Genomic DNA, 22,731 nt, shown 5'->3' on the forward strand with positions numbered 1-22,731 from the left:
AATAGGTTGGAATTTATAAATGGCATGAATAAGTATCATGAAGTTCGTCGCTACTGATCTTTTTTTGTTACCACATTGGACCCCTGTGCATGCGCTTTCAGGAGGACTGGGTTTGGTGCCTCTTATTTTGTATTTTGGTCGAATCGTAAGTTACAAAAAGCAAATACTGACTTGTCACCAGTCAGTTCGTTTGGAATTATAGTGCTTCAACGCCATGAAGGTGAGTTTTTCTGTATTTTTACAGTAGACCTCGTTCGGGTGTTGATCAAAAGGCGATGTCTAAAGCTTAGGTCTATAGTATGCCGTGTGTCAACTAACACGCTCTTTTCATGTTGTACAAAAGTACCTACCTCACCAAAAATACTAAAAGAAAACATAAGATTCCCCACGAGATACGGTGGGGATATTCGTACATCACCATGCCACACAATTGAGTACCAATGCTTTAAAGGCAGTGGACACTATTGGTAATTACTCAAAATAATTATTAGCATAAAACCTTTCTTGGTGACGAGTAATAGGGAGAGGTTGATGGTATAAAACATTGTGAGAAACGGCACCCTCTGAAGTGCCATAGTTTTCGAGAAAGAAGTAATTTTCCACGAATTTGATTTCGAGACCTCAGATTTAGAACTTGAGGTCTCGAAATCAACCATCTAAACGCACACAACTTCTTATGACAAGGGTGTTTTTTTCTTTCAATCATATCTCGCAAGTTCGATGACCGATTGAGCTCAAATTTTCACAGGTTCATTATTGTATGCATATGTTGAGAAACACCAACTGTGGAGGCTATAGTCTTTGACAATTACCAATAGTGTCCACGGCCTTTAAGCATGCATGCCCGTCGTTTGCCCACCGATGTTTGTCAGTATTTTGAGGTGCATAGTATTGTTTTTCAAGGAAAAGGGGTGTCAAAAATGTGCGTTTGAATCATCATCATCATCCTTCGTCCTTGAACGGAACAGTAGAAGCAGCATTGATGCTTTATCCCTCATGAGTTGTTGGGTCTCGTTTGGATTGAGATTAGTGTCTCTGGTGATGGTGTCTGGATAGCTCATTTTCCCTTCTGCCGCGGTTTGGATGTCCGCCAGGAGGATTCCAGAAGACCAGATGCGATGATCGTCTGTGCGTAAACAGTGACCGGCAAACTGAAGACGTCTCTGCATTACTGTCTCGGATAGTGGCGGTAGATTGCCGTATACCTTCCTGTTATTGTATATTAAAGGAAACGTTGCCTTGGATCGGTCGAGTTGGTCTTTGAAAAGCGTTTGTAGTCGTTTTTTATAAAATGCATATAGGTAGAAAGATGTTGTAAAAGTAGAATACAATGATCCATACAAACATGCCTCAAAATTGCGTGGTTTTCCTTTTACCTCGTCGACTAACACGGTCGGTCATTTATGGGTCATTCCAGGTCAGACCAACGCACTTTTTTACCTCATGTCTACCGATTTTGATAAAAATTGCTGTGCTTGTAGGTCCTAATGAGCAATGAATGCACACCAATTTTTAGCCCGATCGGACTTTCCATGTGGTCAGGGCAGAAACCACTAAAATCTTAATTTTTAGGGTAAAACACCACCTTTTTGGTAAAAATATGTCATAACCATGTCAATTTTCATCACATATATGCAAATTTGGTATCAAATTGACTACTGCATGCTCAAATCAATTCTTTCATCAAAAATAAATTTTCTGAAAAATAATGTATCATTCCAAAAATCAACGAAATAAAAATCATTTGATAGAGCATGTCTTCCGCTATCAGAATCCACTAAGAAGGAGTTGGGCTCTTCAAAATTTACATGTTTATGACTAATTTTGTACAAGTCACTATGATCTTTAATATGTTATCGTGACCTTTGACCCAATTTTTGAAATAACGCATCATTCCAAAAGTCAATGAAATGAAAATCACTTGATAGAGCATGTCATCCTCTATCAGAATCCACTAAGAAACAACTGGGCTCTTCAAAATTTGCAACGTTAAGACTATTTTTGTACAGTTGGTAGGTTACAAATTAGTCAATTTATACATGTACTTTACTTTATAAATAAATAAAAATAAAAAAACTTTCCAAAGTTACTAAAAATTGTATTGGTTTGGGATTTTTTTCATGTTGAGGGCTGATGTGGTCTAACCAGAATCATACTTTAAAATACCAGCAGTGACGCACCCAGGATTTAATTTGGGTTGTAGGTGGAGGGGGGTGGGGGAGGGCATTTTTCCGAAACAAAATTCTTTCCAAGATGTCACCATGCTGCAACTCTGACTTCATCGGAAGGTTAGCATGCCTTTTCGTGTGCTATACGGTTTTGGAAATCGCACAGTTAGCACAAAATCTGCTGCTGAGCAGCTCTATTAAAATGGGCACTGAAGTCAGAGTTGCAGCATGGTGAACAAATATTGTTCTTGAGGATTTCTCAGAAAGTTACTATGCATTAATTTGTTGTTCAAGATTCATCACAGGGGGTTAAAGTAAGACTGCATAAGTTTGTGATCTACTGAAGAAAGGCAGACAGCTTCTCCATCTCAACCTTGATGTAATCTCTAACTGGGATCACTAATAATCACAGTGGTGCACCCGAAGGGGGGGGGGGGGGGTGGGGGACGATGGGTTTGGGGGATTGATCCCAGCCCTTCCAAGGTATTTCATTTGTTTGTTTGATTTGTTTTGATTTTTTGTTTTACAATCTTCGAAAGAAATTTTTGGGGAAAATATGGCCCACCCCCCAAAAATAATAAATCCTGGGTGTGTCACTGCTGATAGTTTAAATCCTGATTCTGGTTAAACCACATCAGCCCTTAACAAGAAACAAATCGCAAACCATGAACACTTTAAGTAACTTTAGAAACAGAAGAGTGAGGTTTGTTGGTGGATTTATTATGTAAAGTAGATAAATTGACTAGTTTGTGACCTATAACAACTGTACATATATGGTAATGAAATTGTAAATTTTGAAGAGCCCAGTTGTTTCTTGGTTGATTATGATAGAGGAAAACATGTTCTATCAAGTGATTTTTATTTTGTTGATTTTTGGAATGATGCATTGTTTCACAAATTGGGTCAAAGGTCACGATAACATATTAAAGATCACGGTACTTGTACAAAAATAGTCGTAAAGTTGTAAATTGTGAAGAGCCCAACTGTTTCTTAGTGGATTCTGATAGAGGAAGACATGCTCTATCAAGAGATTTTTATTTCATTGCTTTTTGGATTGATACATTCTTTCAAAAACTGGGTCAAAGGTCACGATAACATATTAAAGATTACAGTGACCTACATTTCAGAAAATTTATTTTTGACAAAAGAACTGATTTGAGCATGCAATTCTCATAATTTTGATACCAAATTTGCATATGTGATGAGAATTGACATGGTTATGACATATTTTTACCAAAAAGGTGGTATTTTACCCAAAAAATATCAGATTTTAGTGGTTTCTGCCCTGACCACATGGTAAGTCCGATCGGGCTAAAAATTGCTGTGCATTCATTGCTCATAAGGACCTACAATCACAGCAATTTTTTTCAAAATCGGAAGACATGAGGTAAAAAAGTGTGTTGGTCTGACATGGAATGACCCTTATGGGAGTCAAATTTTTGACTCCCATAACTGGCCGACCGTGTTAGTTCGCAAAGTAAAAGGAAAACCACGCAATTTCGAGGCAAACTTGTGTGGATCATTGTATTCTACTTTAAAAACATCTTTCCAACCATATGCATTTTATAAAAAACGGTTACAAACGCTTTTTATAGACCAACTCGTCCGATCCAAGGCAACGTGTTCCTTTAAGGTCCCGCCAGATGTTAAGAATTCTACACAGCAGTTGGGTGTAGCAGCCGTTGCGGTCGTGTTTGAATGATACGGCAATAATTTACCGTTTTGTATCTGTGTACACAACCCATGGCTCTCAAATGATAGAACTTATAAAGTCTAAGTCCCATAACAGGGCAATTATATTGCCCTACGGTTAGAGACTTGTGTGAGAGACTTATTAATTTAGAGCCTTTCTTTATAAAAAATTTGTGAGTTGTTTTTGTTTGTAATTAACATAACCTGTTTCATTACATGATCAGCATTCTTTGTCCCAATGTACATACTGCATCTTTTCCGAAAATGCACAGAGTCAGCCTAATATAATAGTTCACTGAAACATACTGTGTATACCTTTATGTTTAATACAGTCTTTTTTGTCTCGGTCTTACTGAGTTTTAAGTGTCCCAATTTATGTGTGTTTTAATATTGTAAATGTCATGTAATTCAGTCGTGTTTTTTTTTTTTTTTGGCTGCAATGCAATCAAAGCAATAAAGTTAGGTCGATTAATGTGTTTAATTATACAAATTTCTACATTTTGTCCAAAACATGTTAAAAAGCAGTGGACACTTTTGGTAATTACTCAAAATAATTATTATCATAAAACCTTTCTTGATTACGAGTAATAGGGAGAGGTTGATAGTATAACACGTTGTGAGAAACAGCTCCCTCTGGGCACGTAGTTTTCGAGAAAGAAGTAATTTTCCACGAGGTCTCGAAATCAAGCATCTGAAAGCACACAACTTTGTGTGACCAGGGTGTTTTTGCTTTCATTAATACTATCTCGCAACTTCGACAACCGATTGAGCAGGTTTGTTATTTTTTGCATATGTTGAGATACACCAACTGAGAAGACTGGTCTTTGACAATTACCAATAGGTGTCCACTGCCTTTAACATTCAAGTAACAAGATCATTGTATCTTCATGAAAACTGTACAAACGTAGTCTTTGTACAGCACGTCGTATACACTTTGGCTGTTTTTGAATACAAGTTCGGACAAAGTTATTGGAACTTGCTGTTGATGCTGTATCGGCATTGCATTACCTATATTGAGTCCAACTCAAGTTCTAATGGCTATCTGAGTCATCAGATTATAAAGCAACGACACCAGAGTGTGGGTTGGTTCGACTCCTGGTATTGACACTTTATGTATAGTAGATGCTTCTAATCACCCAATAGTATAAATGCAATTAGGGTAAAGATCGTGATACCTAATTACATACCCTTGCATTTATACTATTGGGTGATTAGAAGCATCTACTATACATAAAGTGTCAATACCAGGACTCTTGCTGAACAAAAACATGTCGACCACTGTTACCCATTAGAGACGTTTTGTGGTCACTTTGGGGAGAGGAAACTAGAAAAACACACATGGAATAATATTTAAAGAGAAGTCTTTCACCACTACCTTCTGTAAACCCTGTAAGTTATTTGTAAATCTGTGAACTTTTTTTTGCCAAAAGGGTCCAATGGCTTTAAAAGATCTTTGTATAAATAAATTCAGGCATCAACTTTAATTTGTTTAGGTCACAAGCAAAATAATTCATGTATGACTTTATTTCAAAAGATATTGTAGAAATCGATTTTTACAAACTGATTCCAACCAAAACTACGTGCACAACTTTTTAAATGGCCTCACGTTTTGACCCTATAAGCTACGTGAGCAGAACTGATTATAATGAGTCATGCATTCAGTTCTAATGAATAACAGTTTGTTGTCGCCACAGCCATTCAACGAACCATGAATCTATTCCCATTAAGCATTAATTCACAAGGAATCATATTGAATGTATTAGACAGTATACAATGGAACCGAGTTTTGTGACTATCAAAGGTGTACAGCATTAGCACAAGATTATTATATACACTAGCGGGATGCCGCGCTTCGCGCGGCACCCCGCTAGATAATGAAAATCCTTTACACAAATATTTCGAAATGTAATGTGGGTGAGTGTCAGTGTTATACGCCTCTCTTAATATTTATGCATGGCGTCATAACCCAAAACAGTTTGTTGTCGCCACAGCCATTCAACGAACCATGAATCTATTCCCATTAAGCATTAATTCACAAGGAATCATATTGAATGTATTAGACAGTATACAATGGAACCGAGTTTTGTGACTATCAAAGGTGTACAGCATTAGCACAAGATTATTATATACACTAGCGGGATGCCGCGCTTCGCGCGGCACCCCGCTAGATAATGAAAATCCTTTACACAAATATTTCGAAATGTAATGTGGGTGAGTGTCAGTGTTATACGCCTCTCTTAATATTTATGCATGGCGTCATAACCCAAAATGAAACTATTGCGCACGTCCGCCACTACTTGTAGTGGCTGCGCCCACCTCGTTTTGGGTAAGACGACGTACCTTATGCATACTTCTAGAAACTATAAGGCTCCCCCGTGAGCCTTATAGGGGTCTAATATTGTGGCCTCCTTAACGCTATACGTTTTCAAATCAGCGTTGATAGGTGAAAGTTTTACGACCGTTAGCAAGCAATAACTAAAGTTTCTTTTGTATTACACTACCAAAACTTTCCACACACACTCAATATACATTCATAATGCTTGCATTTCCTTTTTGTTAAGTGAAATTAAAAAACATCGTCAAAAAATGACATTTTCTGTTCGGTACTCACTGTTGTTTTTCTGCCGCATCGCACTAGCCTACTACATGTAGATCGACGAACTGCCGAGCCGCGGCCGAGTCGAACTGTGAAAACGGTGTTACAAGGCAGTGCAGCAGTGCGTGGGTGCTGTCCGTTTACAACACCCGCCGTTCACGCATAAAGCTTGCACGCACTGTGGCGGCCATATTTGATTTGGTATTTTGAGACATTATGGGACATTTTTGAGCTTGGCATACAGCAAATTCGAGCTCAGCACCCCTGTTATAAATTACCACACTTTGCCTTCAGGGTTGATTTTTTTTTAAAAGTTTACCCAGTCTATCTTGAGCCCTTTACTTATTCATTGCGATTTATGGAGCGTCACGTCCCACAATACATAGCGTTGTTTACAACACTAAATAGAGCGAGTTTTCGGAACATGCTGTGTGCCAAAAATCTACTACTGTTTTTTTTTTACCACCGCTGTTTGTTTTTTTTTTTCGGGGGGGGGGCGGTAACAGCGTAGGCCTCTTTTTAGTTTAGTCTCGTCTGAATTTGTCCTGTAAACTTTCTGGTCAATAGGCTGCGCGTTACGGGAGCACTAAACGTGATTGTGAACGTTAATAATTGTATTGTTTATTGTCACTTTGGGCTTATTGTATTTTGCGAAATTTTAGCAACAATTTATGACCGTTCATGTTCACGCTGCTCTAGGAACAAACCTCCATACATCCCATATCTTTGAAACCCTATATCGTACAAACTAAATAAAAACGGTCAATTCGTCCTCACTCCTTAATTCAGAAAGCATGTCAATTTATTTTTAGGGTTTGTTACGTCCAGTTTGGGTCAATTTTGTAATAGACAAACTCCTAAAAATACCCCATTCAGCCGCATCGGAGGGCTCTTTTGTTAACATTATCTCCAGTAACCAACCCGACGGGCCGATTGCTAAAGTAGGCTACAAAATGGATTTAGCAAAATGTACATTCTGAGACCTGACTGACACACTGCTCTAACCAATTTTGTGAATGGACTTATTAAAAAGGAAACTTAATGTCGTTTTGCTCCACAACTTTGACCAAAATAATGCACAGTTCTTTTTTACAGCTTCCAAACAGCCTTGGACGTACGTGTATAAGTTTCACAAACTTCCGTGATGGGATAAACTCTGAAACTGCAACACTATACCTCCATGAACAAACCGGATTCTAAAACGGTATTCATGTACTCATTTGAGCTAACTGGCAAAAAAAATTCAGAATGTATACACTCTCTTCTTGTAAATAATTTGTTCTATAAAAATAGTGCCCATAGTTTAAAAACAGCAAGATATACGTTTTGCATCAATAGTGCAAATTCTGTATGGAGATTTATTGTAAGTCCGAGGTCGCCACCCACTTTCAACCTAAAGTGGTCCCACGGCGACCTCCTTCACCAAGCTACAGGTGGCCTGTCTCAAAACCAGACAACACACCACTCACAATACACTGACCAGAATGTAAGGAGGTTGGGCTCGATTTCACATGCTTACTTTATTTGTGTAAGCCCCGCCCCCAACCCCAAAATGTTATTAGTAAACACCTTTCAGGCTCCTTCCAACCTATACCCAATGTTTCCAAATTTTAAAGCTTCCGTTTGATCCCATCCGCCTTGTCCATAATTCTCATGCCGTTTGGAAGTGACTGCTTTTTTATAAATATTCTCAATTTAAATTTAATATTTTCAACAAATGAGTCACCTGTCAGATGGATTTCTATGAAGTCTGGTAACAACAGTGGTTGACACATGGTGACCATGTCGCCTGTGAAACATCAATCTGTGAGTTACTTCATTCATTCAATGCAGATTCGTGAGATTTGTTTCGGTTTTGTCCTGGCACCCAGCCTCTTTGACCCTGCGCGGCAATGGATGAACCAATCCGGAGAACCATGCTTAGTACAACACGAAAGTAACCCGACCAAAAAGGGCGGATCGAATGGCAGGTGGGCGGGCAAGGGAGAATGAGTGAACCAATCCGGAGAACCATCTGCGAAACACTGTCCAATGAGTCGCCTGTCAGAGAAGATTTCTAGGAAGTCTGGTAACAACATCGACCAGTGGTTGACACACGGTCGCCGCCCAAACTTCCTCCAATCAGATGACTCGTAAGTGGGACTTTGGGTCAGGGTTTTGTAGACTTGCAACCCGACGTCTGACAAGACACAAAGGTGTTGAATTCCACACACACAACCGTGTTGATTTCCGCAAGGATGCCATGCCACTGGACCTTCTAATTTCAATCCAAGATGGCGCGGGTTACGCTTTTAATAGTATAGATTTGGGGCGTCGGGGTCGTGGGGTGTTGGGGCGTTGAGGCCGTTGGGGCGTTGTGGCTGAAGGGCGTGGTGGCAGAGGGGTACGTGTTGTGGCCGTCAGACAACTCGTCCGTCGGACAACTCGTCCGTCCGGACATCTCGACGGTTCAGACAACTCGACGGTTCAGACAACTCGACGGTTCGAACAACTCGACGGTTCAGACAACTCGACTTTGAGACAACTCGACGGATGACCAAGACAAGTAGACGGTTGAGCGGCCGACCTTCGTTATCAGTCATGTTTACACGAACTTATTTTTCAATTATTCACAAGAAAGTGTGGTGTCGCACACAAATAAGTGTAGAAAAGAAGTTTTGGATTGATGCAAACCGTGCCAAAACTTTTATCGGTGGGGGGGGGGGGTAGAATCCTGGAGAAAAATACTACAAGTTTCAAAATTCACATTAAAACGTTATCAAAATCATAACACAGTGACAATTTGCACCAGAGATTAGCGACTTTCATAAGGACTCTATCTATTATATGAGTGCATCACACAATATTTGCCCTTACAAAGTCATAGAACCCTTTTTCCTAGGAAGGTTTAGACATCTGTCTCACGGTTTTTTAAGCTAAAAGTGTTTCCGTAATATAAATGTGCTTATAATTTAACTGTGAGTTCTATTTTGGGTGTATGTTAAATTCTTGCTATTTGTACATGACATTATATCACCCTTTGTGATGAGGACTAGAAAATTCATTCATTCATTCATTCATTCAAACTGATATTTATTTCCATACTTCATGAAAACAGAGTAAAAACAATGAATTTAAGGAATAACCAATAAACAAAGCTATTTAATGAGGATGAGAAAAATAAATACATAGAGTATGGAGGCATCATCTGGAAGCCGAGGCTTATGTAGGGATGCCTGGGGACAGACAATAGAGAGGTTTCGCAAGCGCACGGATACAGATACGGATATGATAACCGTACCCGTTCACGTCAGTCGCATGTTGGACATTGTTTCGCAAACTATAGGTATGTTTCACTTGAGTGCGGTCGCATGTGTTTTTCTGACAAACATGACCGATAGAGACACCGTGTTTTACACAATGCATTTTCTCATCGTTTTGCTTGCAAATGACTAGTAATTGTCTCACATACCAAGCACGATACAAGTGAAAGCAATTGATTGATTATTATCACCATGGACCTTGCTTTTAGCTGATGGTTTTATGCTAACATTAATCGATAGGCATCGTTTCTGTGGAAATTATTTAATAAATATAATTTGTATGCTATCCCCATTGGCTGTTTCTTAATATATGTATATTTTTTAAATGGATGCTAAATCTAGAAGTTTTCATATTTTTCTGAATGCTTTGGCATAATATAATTACTTTTAAAAAGACAGATTGGCTGGAAATGTGTTTAACGCTGTTTTATTCTTTAACTTGAACGTATCTCCCTTTGGAAACAACTTGTGGAAGAGTAGAATAATAACACACTTTAGCCCTTAACTTATGAAGAAAACATCAACAACTTTACAAAACTGAAACATGAGTATCTAAAAACAATGTGCTTAACACGTTGCCTTTGATCGGTCGAGTTGGTCTTTGAAAAGCGTTTGTAACCGTTTGTTATAAAATGCATATGGTTAGAAAGATGGTGTAAAGGTAGAATACAATGATCTACACAAACATGCCACGAAGTTGCATGGTTTTCCTTGTACCTCGTCGACTAACACGGTCGGCCATTTATGGGAGTCAAATATTTTACTCCAACAAATGGCCGACCGTGTTAGTTCGCAGAGTAAAAGCAAAATCACGCAATTTCGAGGCAAATTTGTGTGGATCGTTGTAGTCTACTTCTAAAACATCTTTCTACCCATGTGCATTTTATAACAAACGGTTACAAACGCTTTTTATAGATCAACTCGTCCAATCCAAGGCAACGTGTTCCTTTAACAACTAATACGAGTTGCCCAACATGTTCAACATGCTCATCACGGTCATACAAAGAGTATGAAAGGGGTCGGAGGTTTTTAAAATACCCATCAATTTGAACGAACATTTTTGTACTAAATTAGGGCGTTATAACGCCGTAAATTAGGGCGTTATAACGCCGTATAGGGCGTTATATTACGCCCTACCGCCGTATAGGGCGTTATAACAACATACTGAAAAAGTGTTTAGTTGTTGGCGGAGATCAGCCACCGAAAATTTTAGCTTAGTGCGTAGCCCACCTTGTTAAACCGTAATGGCTCCCTGTTAACATCGGTTTCATCACTGTCGCCATTACAGCCCACCTTCGATACATGTGAAAACGCGAAGTTTTCAAAGGTCGCAAAATGCGTGGCACTTTGATTGTAAATTCTCCCATTTAGAAAAATCCAGAACTACTCCATCCAACGTACTTCATTTTGTTGCATCATGCAGTCCACACCTGGCCGATTCCATTGTCACGACCATGCCACGCTTTGTCCACTCCTGCATTCAATAGACTACACCAAGCTACATGTACATGTACATGTACCTGCCTGTGTGCATCCAATATATGGCTGACCATCAAACTATCTATTGGATACCACAGCTCTAGAAGTAAGTTTGGCAAAGCTTAAATTAACTATTATCCAAACTCTACAGCTACATTTAATTTACCCCTTGCAATGTCTGGAGACATTGAAGTCAATCCTGGTCCTGTTAAGGACCCCTGTGGTAATTGTAATCGCCCAGTCAAACCAACCAAAGATCTCTCCTATGTGAAGATTGCAGCCTGTATTGGCATCAGAAGTGTATTCCTGAGATGAACATTACCCAGTACACCCTGCTCATCTCAAGTACAATTGACTGGTTTTGTCCCAACTGTTTGAGTGCATCACTGCCATTTTCTTCATGCAGTGACACTTCATTCCAAGAAGCTTTTGCCGACTTGCCAAACTCCTCTCATCCATCAGCAGTTGACATCAAAAGACTTCCAAGTGTATCCGATAGCACCCTATCAGCCCCAACCGCATCCCTGGTCACCTATCTGGGCTGTTATAAAATGCTCGCAGTGTCCGAAACAAGGGTTTGGATCTTGCCACTTCAATCGCCTCTTCGACCCCACCTGACATCCTGGCTCTGACGGAGACTTGGCTCAAGGAACATGATTCGGATGCCATCTTGGGACTCCCTGACGACTACTTGATCTTCCGTAAGGACCGTCCTTCTCGCGGTGGTGGCATCTTGACTGCAGTCAAAGCAAACCTTCATCCTGTCCACCATGCCGAGTTTGACTCCCCCGATCTTGAACTCTTGTGGGTGTCGTTATCCTGCCAGCGAGGTAGATGTCTTCTTGGCACTTTATATCGCCCTCCCTGTGCCACTACTTCGTTTTGGGATGATCTCAACGCCGTGGTCTCAAGAATGGATCACTTTCTTCCCAAATTTGACTGTATTATTTTCATGGGAGATTTCAACATTGACTGTAATCCTGCGGTAGCCGACTCCCCGAACCGTTCTCGTTTGTTTGAACTTGCCGACTCGTTGAACCTATTTCAGCTTGTCCACTATCGACTTGGTCTTCAGTAGTTCTCCACATAACTTTGTATCCGTTGAGACTGTTCCCAACCCTGTTACCAGCGATCACCTTGCCGTTCAGTTCGTCACTCGTCTGAACACTTCTCCTCCGCATCCCTCTGTTGTTAGACAGTTTTTGTCTTACAATCCTGATTCTATCTCTCATCTCAACGCTCTCCTCCAATATGCACCCTGGGATCTTGTTTTTGACAAAGATGACATCAACTCTTCATGGGAAGGTGTTTTGGATCTGATTAATGCTGCTGTAAAAGACGCCATTCCTGGTTCTAGGAAGCGGACAAGGAAAAGAAACAATTCTCCATGGGTTGATGCTGACCTGAAACATTTGTGCTCTGTAAAGCGTAAACTGTTTTCCACGGCTAAGCGCTCTGGATCTTTTGTTGATTGGAACACTTACAAACTTGTACGTAATCAGCTAAAATATTGCTCCCGCAAGGCTTATAAACACTTTGTTGATAACATGTTTTCATCTAAGGATAGCAAAAACGGTTTTGGTCCTTTGTTCGTAGTAGAAAACGATCACCTACCCCATTGTATTTTAAACATGGAGCCCAAACACTAGTCAACCCCCATGAAATAGCTTGTGCTTTTAATACTTATTTTGCTTCAGTTTTTTCTGCTGATGTCCCCGTTTGTCATTCATGGGCTACAACTTTAGATAAGCGTAGTTCCTCCAAGGATTGATGCAGTTTTCTTGGATATGAGCAAAGCCTTTGATCGTATGCCCCACCATATACTTGTTCGTAAACTTGCCAGTAACTTTAACATCCGTGGATCTCTCTGGAGCTGGATAAAAGATTTTCTGGTTGATCGTCAACAAAGAGTCACATTTGTTGGTATGAACTCCTCATGGTCCGTAGTTAGCTCTGGTGTTCCTCAAGAAAGTGTTCTTGGGCCTCTGTTATTCAATTTATTCATCAATGATATATCTTACAACCTCAGTTCTAACTGTGTTCTTTTCGCTGATGATGTATTAATTTATCGTCCAATCCGTTCCTGTTTAGATGTAAGTTCCCTCCAGCATGACCTCGATGAGCTAAGCACTTGGAGTGTTTCCAATGGTATGACGTTCAACCCTACAAAGTCCAAAATCATGCATATTTCCCGTAAACACTCTCTTTCAGGTTTTCCTGTGCAACCCACATCCTCTGTCAAATACCTTGGAGTCACTCTGAATGCTCAGCTTTCTTGGAATAACCATGTAAAAAATGTTGTTTCAAGTGCCAATAGAACATTGGGCCTCATTAAGACCATTGCTTTCAATTCTTCTGTTTCAGCTAAGTTCTGTCTTTATAAATCCCTAGTTCTCCCAATTTTAGAATAGTGCATGCCAGCTTGGCTCCCTCATACATCTCTCCAGACTCAGGCCCTCGAACGGGTACAAAAACGTGCTACTCGGTTTATTCTTGGGCAGAGGATGGGTGAGATGTCCTACCCCGATAGACTTAAGTCCCTCAACTGGTCGTCTCTGTCAATTCGTCGTAATTTTTCTGTTTTGTATTTTATCATTAAGTGTAAGTTTAACCTTATTCACTGCGATGTGGCAGACATCATTTCTGTCAACCATAGATATCCTAATGTTCTCACCTTCAAACACCTGTATGCTAGAACCGATGCTCTGCACTTATCTGCTCCTCATCTTTTTCCCAGACTTTGGTCTAGTTTGCCAGAAAACATTCGTAATTCACTACTGCTCTTGCCCTTCCACAGCTTTCTCAAATCACTTAGATTTTCTGTCTGTCAACCTCATGAATCTACTGAATAGTAGCTTTAGCCCTATCACTTGTGCAAGATTTTAAGTCGTTTTAATTTATCTACAAGTTTAGGTTTTATTTATTTATTTATTTCCCTTTATTGTTTATCCTTACCTCATCTGTTATTTTTACTTATTTATTTATTTTTAATTTAATTTATTTTGTATTCTTAATATATATTTAGCATTTTCTATTGATTTTTAATTTTCTGCTTTTATTATTGCTTTGTGTACTATATTATGTTAAATCTATATTAATTTTATTGTGTACCCCAGGTGTGGGGCAACAGATCTACGGATCATAGTATGTATTTGCTTTTGTTGTCCCTTGCCCATCTTGGGGTATAATGTTGTCAAAGTATTTTGTTTTGTACTGTTATGGCGAATAAAATAATAATAATAATAATAATAATATTCATGACTTGCAAGATTTGCCTGGTGCCCTGACTTCTCACGAACATCCAAGATGGCGCCAAAATTAGTAACAAAAGTGGAAATGTCATATTATAAAAGTAATCTCACTTTCATTTCTGGTATCCAATTTTTGCTATCATGCTTCAAATCCAAGATGGCGGCTATTGGTTGTCAAAAGTGGTAAACTTTTTGAAAGCTTGTATATCAGCCCAAAGTTGTGATACAGGCATAAGTGAAATGAATATATTAATGATGTTTAACCCTCAACAGCACTTTATTTTGCTACTTTGCACCAAAATCCAGACGGCCACCAATTGGCTGCCAAATGGGATGAAAAATGTGTAAATTTTAAGAAAAAGTCAAAACTTAAGAAATAATTCATTATTTAAATACGAATAAGCAGTTTGTATGTCTTCCAATGGGAGACTTTCTGGGACGATAGAGGGCAGCAGACTTACCAGGTAAATCCATTGTTCTCATAATTATGCGCATGTTCAGAACTACGTAAACAATGGAAATTTACCCGGTATGTCTGCTGCCACCTAGCGTTGGAAAGTCTCCTATTTGATCCATCGATCATTAGTTTATGTCATACATGTAGTTGTCAAGACCGCAAGAGTCCCATTAATTCTGCCTTCAATGTCAGCTTCTCACTGTACTTCATTTGACCTGCTGCCTTCAATGCTGCAGCTGGTATGCATTACATTTAGGCCACTTATTCCCCATGTCATAATCTTTTGAAAACAAAATGCCATTTAACGTCTTCTCCTTACCGTTTCAGATACCAAAAAGCTTCATTTTCATTGTCGGTACCATTTGGTCGTTGCTTCTCTGCGTCAAGCTGTGGCAAGATTTTCCACTGCAGGGGATGATGAGAACACAAAACAAGTTACCAACGATTAAACGACTTTACGTTGAAGATGTGACTGTCAACCAAGGGTCGTCAGAACCTGAAGCGGACAATAGGCCAAAACACCTCGAGCAGAAACGAGGCAGCAGTCATGGATACGAGAAAATCAACGTCAGGAATGTTTCGGAGAATCTTTATAAACTTGCTCCAAATGTGAGTCGATTGATTTAATCAATTTAAAGAATGACATGACTCCATAATTGGGTTAAAATTTGAAATTATTTACAAAGTGAAGAAGACACGAAAACAAAAACTAAAGATTCAGTTTTTGTTAATTACATAAAAGGTAGGTGTTTGTGAGTGATGGCTTCAAACTGAGATTTATACAGAGCTTTAAATTTCAATCAAATTTCTTGTTCAGAAGTTAAGTTTTCAGTTCAAAGGTCAGCTCCGTTTGAGCTCGAAGTCAATGTAAATTGGGGTCAAACTCTGCGTAACGTTTGTTTTAGTTCTTGAAGAAATTACGATGAGTTAATTGTGTTGAGTGTGCGTGGCGCCATCCTTGCACACTACAGTTGTCCAGCGCGTACGAAAAACCCGTAGATAAAGTATTAATTGACCATTGTTCGTTGCATCATGATGGAACTTGCTCTCTAATCCTACCCTTTCATGTTTTCCTGCATTAACATTGTACAATGCATTATACCACTTTCATGGTCCAGCAATCCATACTGGCATACTGAACATCCGTTGTCCTCACCACTTTACTCCTATTAGTTCATAGCCACTAATTGTTTCTGAAATTGAAACTTGGATTGGCTGTAATTTTCCCGCTTTTTCCTGGATCCTTCCCTTAATCCCTCTCTTTTTCTATAAATGGATATGACGGATGACAATAAATGTAAGAAACATTGAACACTAGGGAGTGTTTCAGCATGTTCAGTACAATGCGATAGCGTGAGAATAGCGTACAAAAGACCACACATTCTGTCAATAGCGTGGTCGTTAATGGAGCAGATTTCCGTGGGAATAAAAATTAGCGTGGGTAATAATAATCATGGGTGCTATACCCTTATCCTTACTCGCAGCTTAGAGCTGAATTGCGAAGGACGCGGCTACAACGTGTTTGAGAAGCAGGCATGCAAGGGCGCCTCTGGCTACCAGCCAAATCAACCCATTATGACCAGGGAGCATAGCCAAGATCGAAAGTGTTTGATTTTACTTATTATATATAAAGAAGAGTTAATATCTCAGTTACCGAAAAGGGTCCAGATTAGAAATAAACCATGTTCCAAACGGTATACAATGGATAGGCGGCCGAAAAGTGGCCATTTGCTTTTTTGCTTCCAAAGGACCGCCCGTGAAGGTTTTGGTTTGTTGAACTCGTCCAAACGTGTTACCCGTTTCATTTGCAATAAACTAATTTTAAATAAAAACAATTTTAAATCTAAATAAAATTGTTTGTAATAAAAGAATGCTATTGGAATGTAGTCATGAAACCTCCACACGTATTTCCTTTGAGATGCCGCGCAGCATGCGCAGTCATCACAAAAACAAAGGGGGACTTTTGGGACGCTTGGTGGCAGCAGACTTATCAGGTAAGAACTATGGGTGCGTTCGTTTAGCTTCCCTGGGTCGACCCCGGTGTGTGGCGGGTTTTTTTTCCAGGACGAACGTGGGTAATAATTATCTGCACACGTTCGTCCTGGAAAAAAAACACGCCACACACCGGGGTCGACCCGGTGAGGCTAAACGAACGCACCTTTATAAACCTTTTCGCAAATACTGGGGCGCGCGCGTAATGCTTGGAATTAGGTGCATTGTGGTCTAGCTGGTGATCATATTTGATCCATATCTATCCCTCAATGCACCTCACTCAACAGTCTGCGCTTGCGCAATGGTATTTGCGAAAAGGTCTATTGGTAAAATCCATTGTTATCGGTCATGTGCGCACGCGCAGCACTACGTAAACAATGGAAATTTAACTGGTAAGTCTGCTGCCACCTTACGTCCCTAAGTCTCCTATTCTTCCAGTAATAATAATAATAATAATAACATGCATTTATATAGCGCTTAATACAAGGTTTCTAAGCGCTGAACAGAAAGTGTATGATAACAAAAGAAATAGCAGAAACTGAACAGACTAGATGGATTTAAATAAGTGTGTTTTTAAAGCAGTTTTAAATGAGTCCAGTGTAGATGAGGCAAGGATGTGAACGGAAAGATTGTTTCAAAGAGTGGGAGTGGCGATTGAGAAGGAGCGATTTCCATAGTGAGTGCGGGGGATAGGACCAGGGTGGGCGGTAGAAGATGATCGGAGAACACGAGTTGGAGGTTGCTTTTAGGGAACAAGTAATTCTGAGATAGGGGCTAGACCATGTTTAACTTTGTAGGCAAGAGTGAGAACTTTAAATTGGATCCTTTGAGACACAGGGAGCCAGTGTAAGGAGCGCAGAACAGGAGTGATGTGATCTGATTTCTTTGTGCGAGAAACTAGACGAGCTGCTGAGTTCTGTATTCGTTGGAGGGGAGCAATGTGGGATTGAGGAAGGTTGATGTAGAGACGGTTGCAATAATCGAGGTGAGATGTAGTGAAAGCATGAACCAGTCATTCAGTGGTACCTTGATCCAAGTAGCGTCTAAGCTTTCCGATCATGTGAATTCCAAAGGCAGCGGAGCGACATGTTTTCTTGATGTGTTGTTGTAGGGTTAATTGGTGGTCAGGGGTGACTCCAAGATCTCTAACCGTCTTTGATTGGGTGATGTTGTCGTGGACAACGGAGATGTGTGCAACACGTTGAAGTGTTCGTAGCTGTGAGGTGACATGGAGTACTTCAGTCTTAGATGAGCTTAGATGCAGACCGTTCTGGCTTGACCATGTCTGAATATCAGTAACACAGTCTGATAGCTGCTTCATGGACTCAGTGTGCTCACTCTGCTTGAGTATGACGTAAAGCTGTGTGTCGTCAGCGTATACTGCGTGGTGAACATCTTGATGTGCCCTGATGATGCCACCTAGAGGGCCAGTGTAGAGGATGAATTCCAGCGGTCCCATGACTGAACTTTTTGGTACTCCAGACGATAGCGAAGATGGTCTTGAGAAGGAGTCATTCACCTTTACAACTTGAGTCCATCCTTCAAAATATGAGCTGAGTAGCTGGAGAGCCAGTACCGACTGACTGATACCGACTGACTGATTGGTTCCCCAACACATACACAAGCACAGTTCGGTGCTCGTGCATTGTGCGCGTTTTTGTATGGTTAACGTTCACGGGCGGTCTTAGATTTTCCGGGATCCGGGAGAAAAGGAGATGGCCACTTTTCGGCCGCCCGAGTTAAATCTGCTTTTCAGGTGGCAGAAAAGCTGAAAATAGAAAATTGCATTTTTCACAAAACGTTTAATCTACTTTTCTACTATTCTGATAGCAGAAAAGCAAATGGACACTTTTCGTCCGCCACCATCAGGAGATAAAATAAAAAACCTCCTTTTAACAGAAAAGTAGAAAAGTAGAAAGTGCACTTTCACAAAACGTTCAATCTGCTTTTCAGGTAGCAGAAAAGTAGAAAAATAAAAAAGTTCATATAAAAACACCATAAAATCTGCTATTTTCTGCTATTCTGATACCAGAAAAGCAGATGGCCACTTTTCGTCCTCCATAGTGTGTGTGTGAGGAGGAGGGCTCGTCTTATGACAACGGCAGTGCGTGTGCCTATTCAAGACGAAGTCTTAACTAATGCAATGTTACTGTCTTGTTTTTGTCTTCTCTACATAGGTCTTCGATGGGGTGCCGGAAGAATTTCTACCTCAATTCAGAAATCCTTGCTGGTGGTCTGATAAGGGTCATACGTCATCTGACCTCAAGTGTCTACCCTATTTTTTTCTGGCCGGTATGCCAAAGTGTGGTACCACTGACGTCTATTTTAAGTTGGCCAAGCATCCCCAGATACATTCAAGTTGCGGTATTTACAGGAAGGGACAATTATGGTGGACAAGAAGACGCTTAGGGGGAAGTAAGTTCAATGATAAGGCATTTTGGAAAAAGTTTGGGAAGTCAACATTTATAATATAGAAGTCTTATATAGCGCACGTATCTGATGATTTGCATTATTCGAACTACACTTCACTACGATAGTAACAAATTCTTGGTTTCCCTAATCATCGAAGAAACATCACCAAGTTCTAATGCCTATGACAAACCAAAGTCAACTGGCTGAAAGTTATATTGACACTGTATTACAAGTTCAATGTAGAAATTACACAGAAGTTATCATTATTCTGACCAATTGACATTGTTTCCCACACGTCTTGTTCAATTTCCACTTAGCATAATAGAGTGTAACTTTCCATTGCTTGCAAGTAAATATCAAGTATTGGTAGCAGAAAACCAACAAACCAGCACCTCCATTTACAGCCCAGCAGCTTGCAGTAGCCAGCTTTCACTAAGAATTCAATCTGGCCACACAGACAGTGTCAATTACACTTCTTCACCCTGAAGTCAAGAGTAAAAATGAGTACGCATTCAAATGTAAAAATGAGTACGCATTCAAACCGGGGATCTATAACATTAAGAGAACAATAGAGTCCACGGTTTTGGGAAGGTCACAGTTGCAAAACTTGTACGGTTGCAGGCGTATGCACACCGGTGTGTGTGTGTGGGTTTGTTTCCACATTCAACCGGGGACTGATAACAAAAGGGACAATGGGTCCACGGTTGCTATCACAAAGAAAGGTCCCCGATTGCAGGTGTTTACGCACTTGCGTGGGGGGGGGGGGGGTGGTCCTTATCGAGCTACATGAATAGGTGGTCCCCACATTATGCAGTTATGCGAGAGCAAAAGGTGATTTAGACATTAAAGGCAGTGGACACTATTGGTATTTACTCAACATATTTATTTGCATAAAACCTTACTTGGTAACAAGTAAAGGGGAGAGGTTGATAGTATAAAAAATTGTGAGAAATGGCTCCCTCTGAAGCGAAGTGGTTTTCGAGAAAGAAAATTTATCAAGAATTTGATTTCGAGACCACAAATTTGGAAATTGAGGTCCCAAAATCAAGCACATGAAAGAATACAACTTCGTCTGACAAGGGTGTTTCTTCTTTTATTATTATTTTGCAACCTCGGCAATCAATTGAATTCAAATTTTCACAGGTTTGTTATTTTATGCATTTGTTGAGATACCGCAAGTGACAGACTGGTCTTTGACAATTACCAACAGTGTCCAGAGTCTTTAAACAATCCATTAGGAAACTATGGCCTGGATAAAAGAGCGTAGAGCCTTCATACATTTTATAAGAGTTTTTGGTTTTCAGAAAACGTTTCTGCAAACTTGTACTCCTTTAAGGACTGCATATTGAGGTAGGTTTATTGTGTTATGTATACTGTAGTGAAACTTATTCATAAAAACAGGGTCTTACCAAAAGTATATGGAGAAGGATGATTTCTGTAATTTGACTTAGCGGTGATATTTCAATACAGCCTGAGAATTAAATATGTCAACAACATTTATTTCACCGCATCAGAGAGCAGAGTATCAACAAAGTTGGATGAACAAAGTCCCAATACCGCTGTGTTCTATAAACAGAGAGCATAAGTATTTAAAAAAATGTACTCATTATGCGCAATGTAATGTTTTAAAACACATAAGAAACACTGATTAAGAAAATCATTTATTAAAAACACTTATGTTGAGTGGTTGCTTACATTTTCAGCAAGCCTACAGAAGTACGTCGACTGTCAGTCAGTTACCATTGGAAAACAACTTGTAAAAGGTTCTGACCCATCGATCATTACAGGTTTGTTTGTTTCTGTGTTTTCTCACTTGCCCCTTAAAGGCAGTGGACACTATTGGTAATTACTCAAAATATTTATCAGCATAAAACCTCACTTGGTAACGAGTAATGGGGAGAGGTTGATAGTATAAAAACATTGTGAGAAACGGCTCCCTCTGAAGTGACGTAGTTTTCGAGAAAGAAGTAATTTTCCAGGAATTTGATTTCGTGACCTCAAGTTTAGAATTTGAGGTCTCGAAATCAAGCATCTAAAAGCACACAACTTTGTGTGACAGGGGTGTTTTTTTCTTTCATAGTTATCTCGCAACTCCGACGACCAATCGAGCTCAAATTTTAACAGGTTTGTTATTTTATGACTATGTTGATATACACCAAGTAAGAATACTGGTCTTTGACAATTACCAATAGTGTCCACTGTCTTTAAATTTGCATCGGGGATAAAGAATATTCGTTTTTGATATTTACCCATACGCCGATGTGTGTTAGCCTTTTATACTCGGTACTTACCCGAGTTCTGTGGAAAAAAATCACAGGCATGTTACTCGGTTGGGATTCGAACACACGACCTATGTCTAGTTTTATGGCTGGTAACACTAAAATTCTTAACAACCACTTACCAGGCTACTATATGTTTCATCCGTTTCATCCGTGAAATCGACTGCAGGCTCCCATAAAGCCGATCCGCAATATTGTAAGTGTGTAGGGGTGTGCTTATTTATGGTGGCCCTGAAGGGATATCGCACATCGCCAAATATCTTTGCAAATATTTGCGATGTCGCAAATATCTTTGCAAATATCTTTGCAAATAATTGCGATGTCGCAAATATCTTTGCAGATATTTGCGATGTCGCAAATATCTTTGTAAATATCTTTGCAAATATTTGTGATGTCGCAAATATTATTGCATACTTGATCGCATACTTCGTCGCATAGTTTGCATATTATTTGTGTCCGATATTTGTTCAAGAGCCTAGAAGGTTGTTTGGGTTCCAGCCTTCATTCCATTGCTTTGTACACAGCGAGTTGTAATATGTACACAACGAGTTGGTAAAGGCGCTTCGCGGCTTCGCCGCACGCGGTGATAGTCTTTTTTCGTGCGTTACATTTTTGGGGCTGTGCGTGCTATCCGGTGTGTCGCGTGCGCCTTGACTAAAGGCTATTAGTGCAAGTTGTAATGGCATCAACAAAACACGCGCGCGGACTGTATCCGACTTTCCACCCGTGTGTACAGTTAATGGACTGAAGGCTGGAACCCAAACAGCCCTTTAGGCTCTTGAAAAATTTGCCACAAAACTATGCAAACTATGCGACAAAGTATGCGACAAGGTACGCGATAAAACGTTCGACATCACAATATTTGCAAAGATGTTTGCGACATCGCAAATATCGCAAAGATATTTGCGACATCACAAATATTTGCAAAGATATTTGCAAAGATATTTGCGACATCGCAAATATTTGCAACGATATTTGCGACCTCGCAAATATCTGCAAAGATATTTGCAAAGATATTTGCGACATCGCAAATATTTGCAAAGATATTTGCGATGTGCGATGTCCCTTCAGGGCCACCATACTTATTCCTGAGATCCCCACTA

The 22,731-nt window shown here is 39.9% G+C and overlaps 1 protein-coding gene across 1 annotated transcript in view; it reads left to right on the forward strand.

The window, feature by feature from the left end:
* Positions 1–22,731, forward strand: part of LOC117299494 (carbohydrate sulfotransferase 15-like) — a 28,876-nt gene continuing 6,145 nt past the window's right edge. Inside the window, exons 1-4 of the mRNA XM_033783038.1 lie at positions 1–220; positions 15,273–15,554; positions 19,115–19,352; positions 21,053–21,136. Coding sequence (XP_033638929.1) covers positions 215–220; positions 15,273–15,554; positions 19,115–19,352; positions 21,053–21,136 — 610 coding nt within the window. The 5' untranslated portion in view covers positions 1–214. The remainder of the gene's footprint in view (positions 221–15,272; positions 15,555–19,114; positions 19,353–21,052; positions 21,137–22,731) is intronic.

This window comes from Asterias rubens, chromosome 14 (genome assembly GCF_902459465.1).
Source record: "Asterias rubens chromosome 14, eAstRub1.3, whole genome shotgun sequence".
NCBI classification, from domain to species: Eukaryota; Metazoa; Echinodermata; class Asteroidea; order Forcipulatida; family Asteriidae; genus Asterias; species Asterias rubens.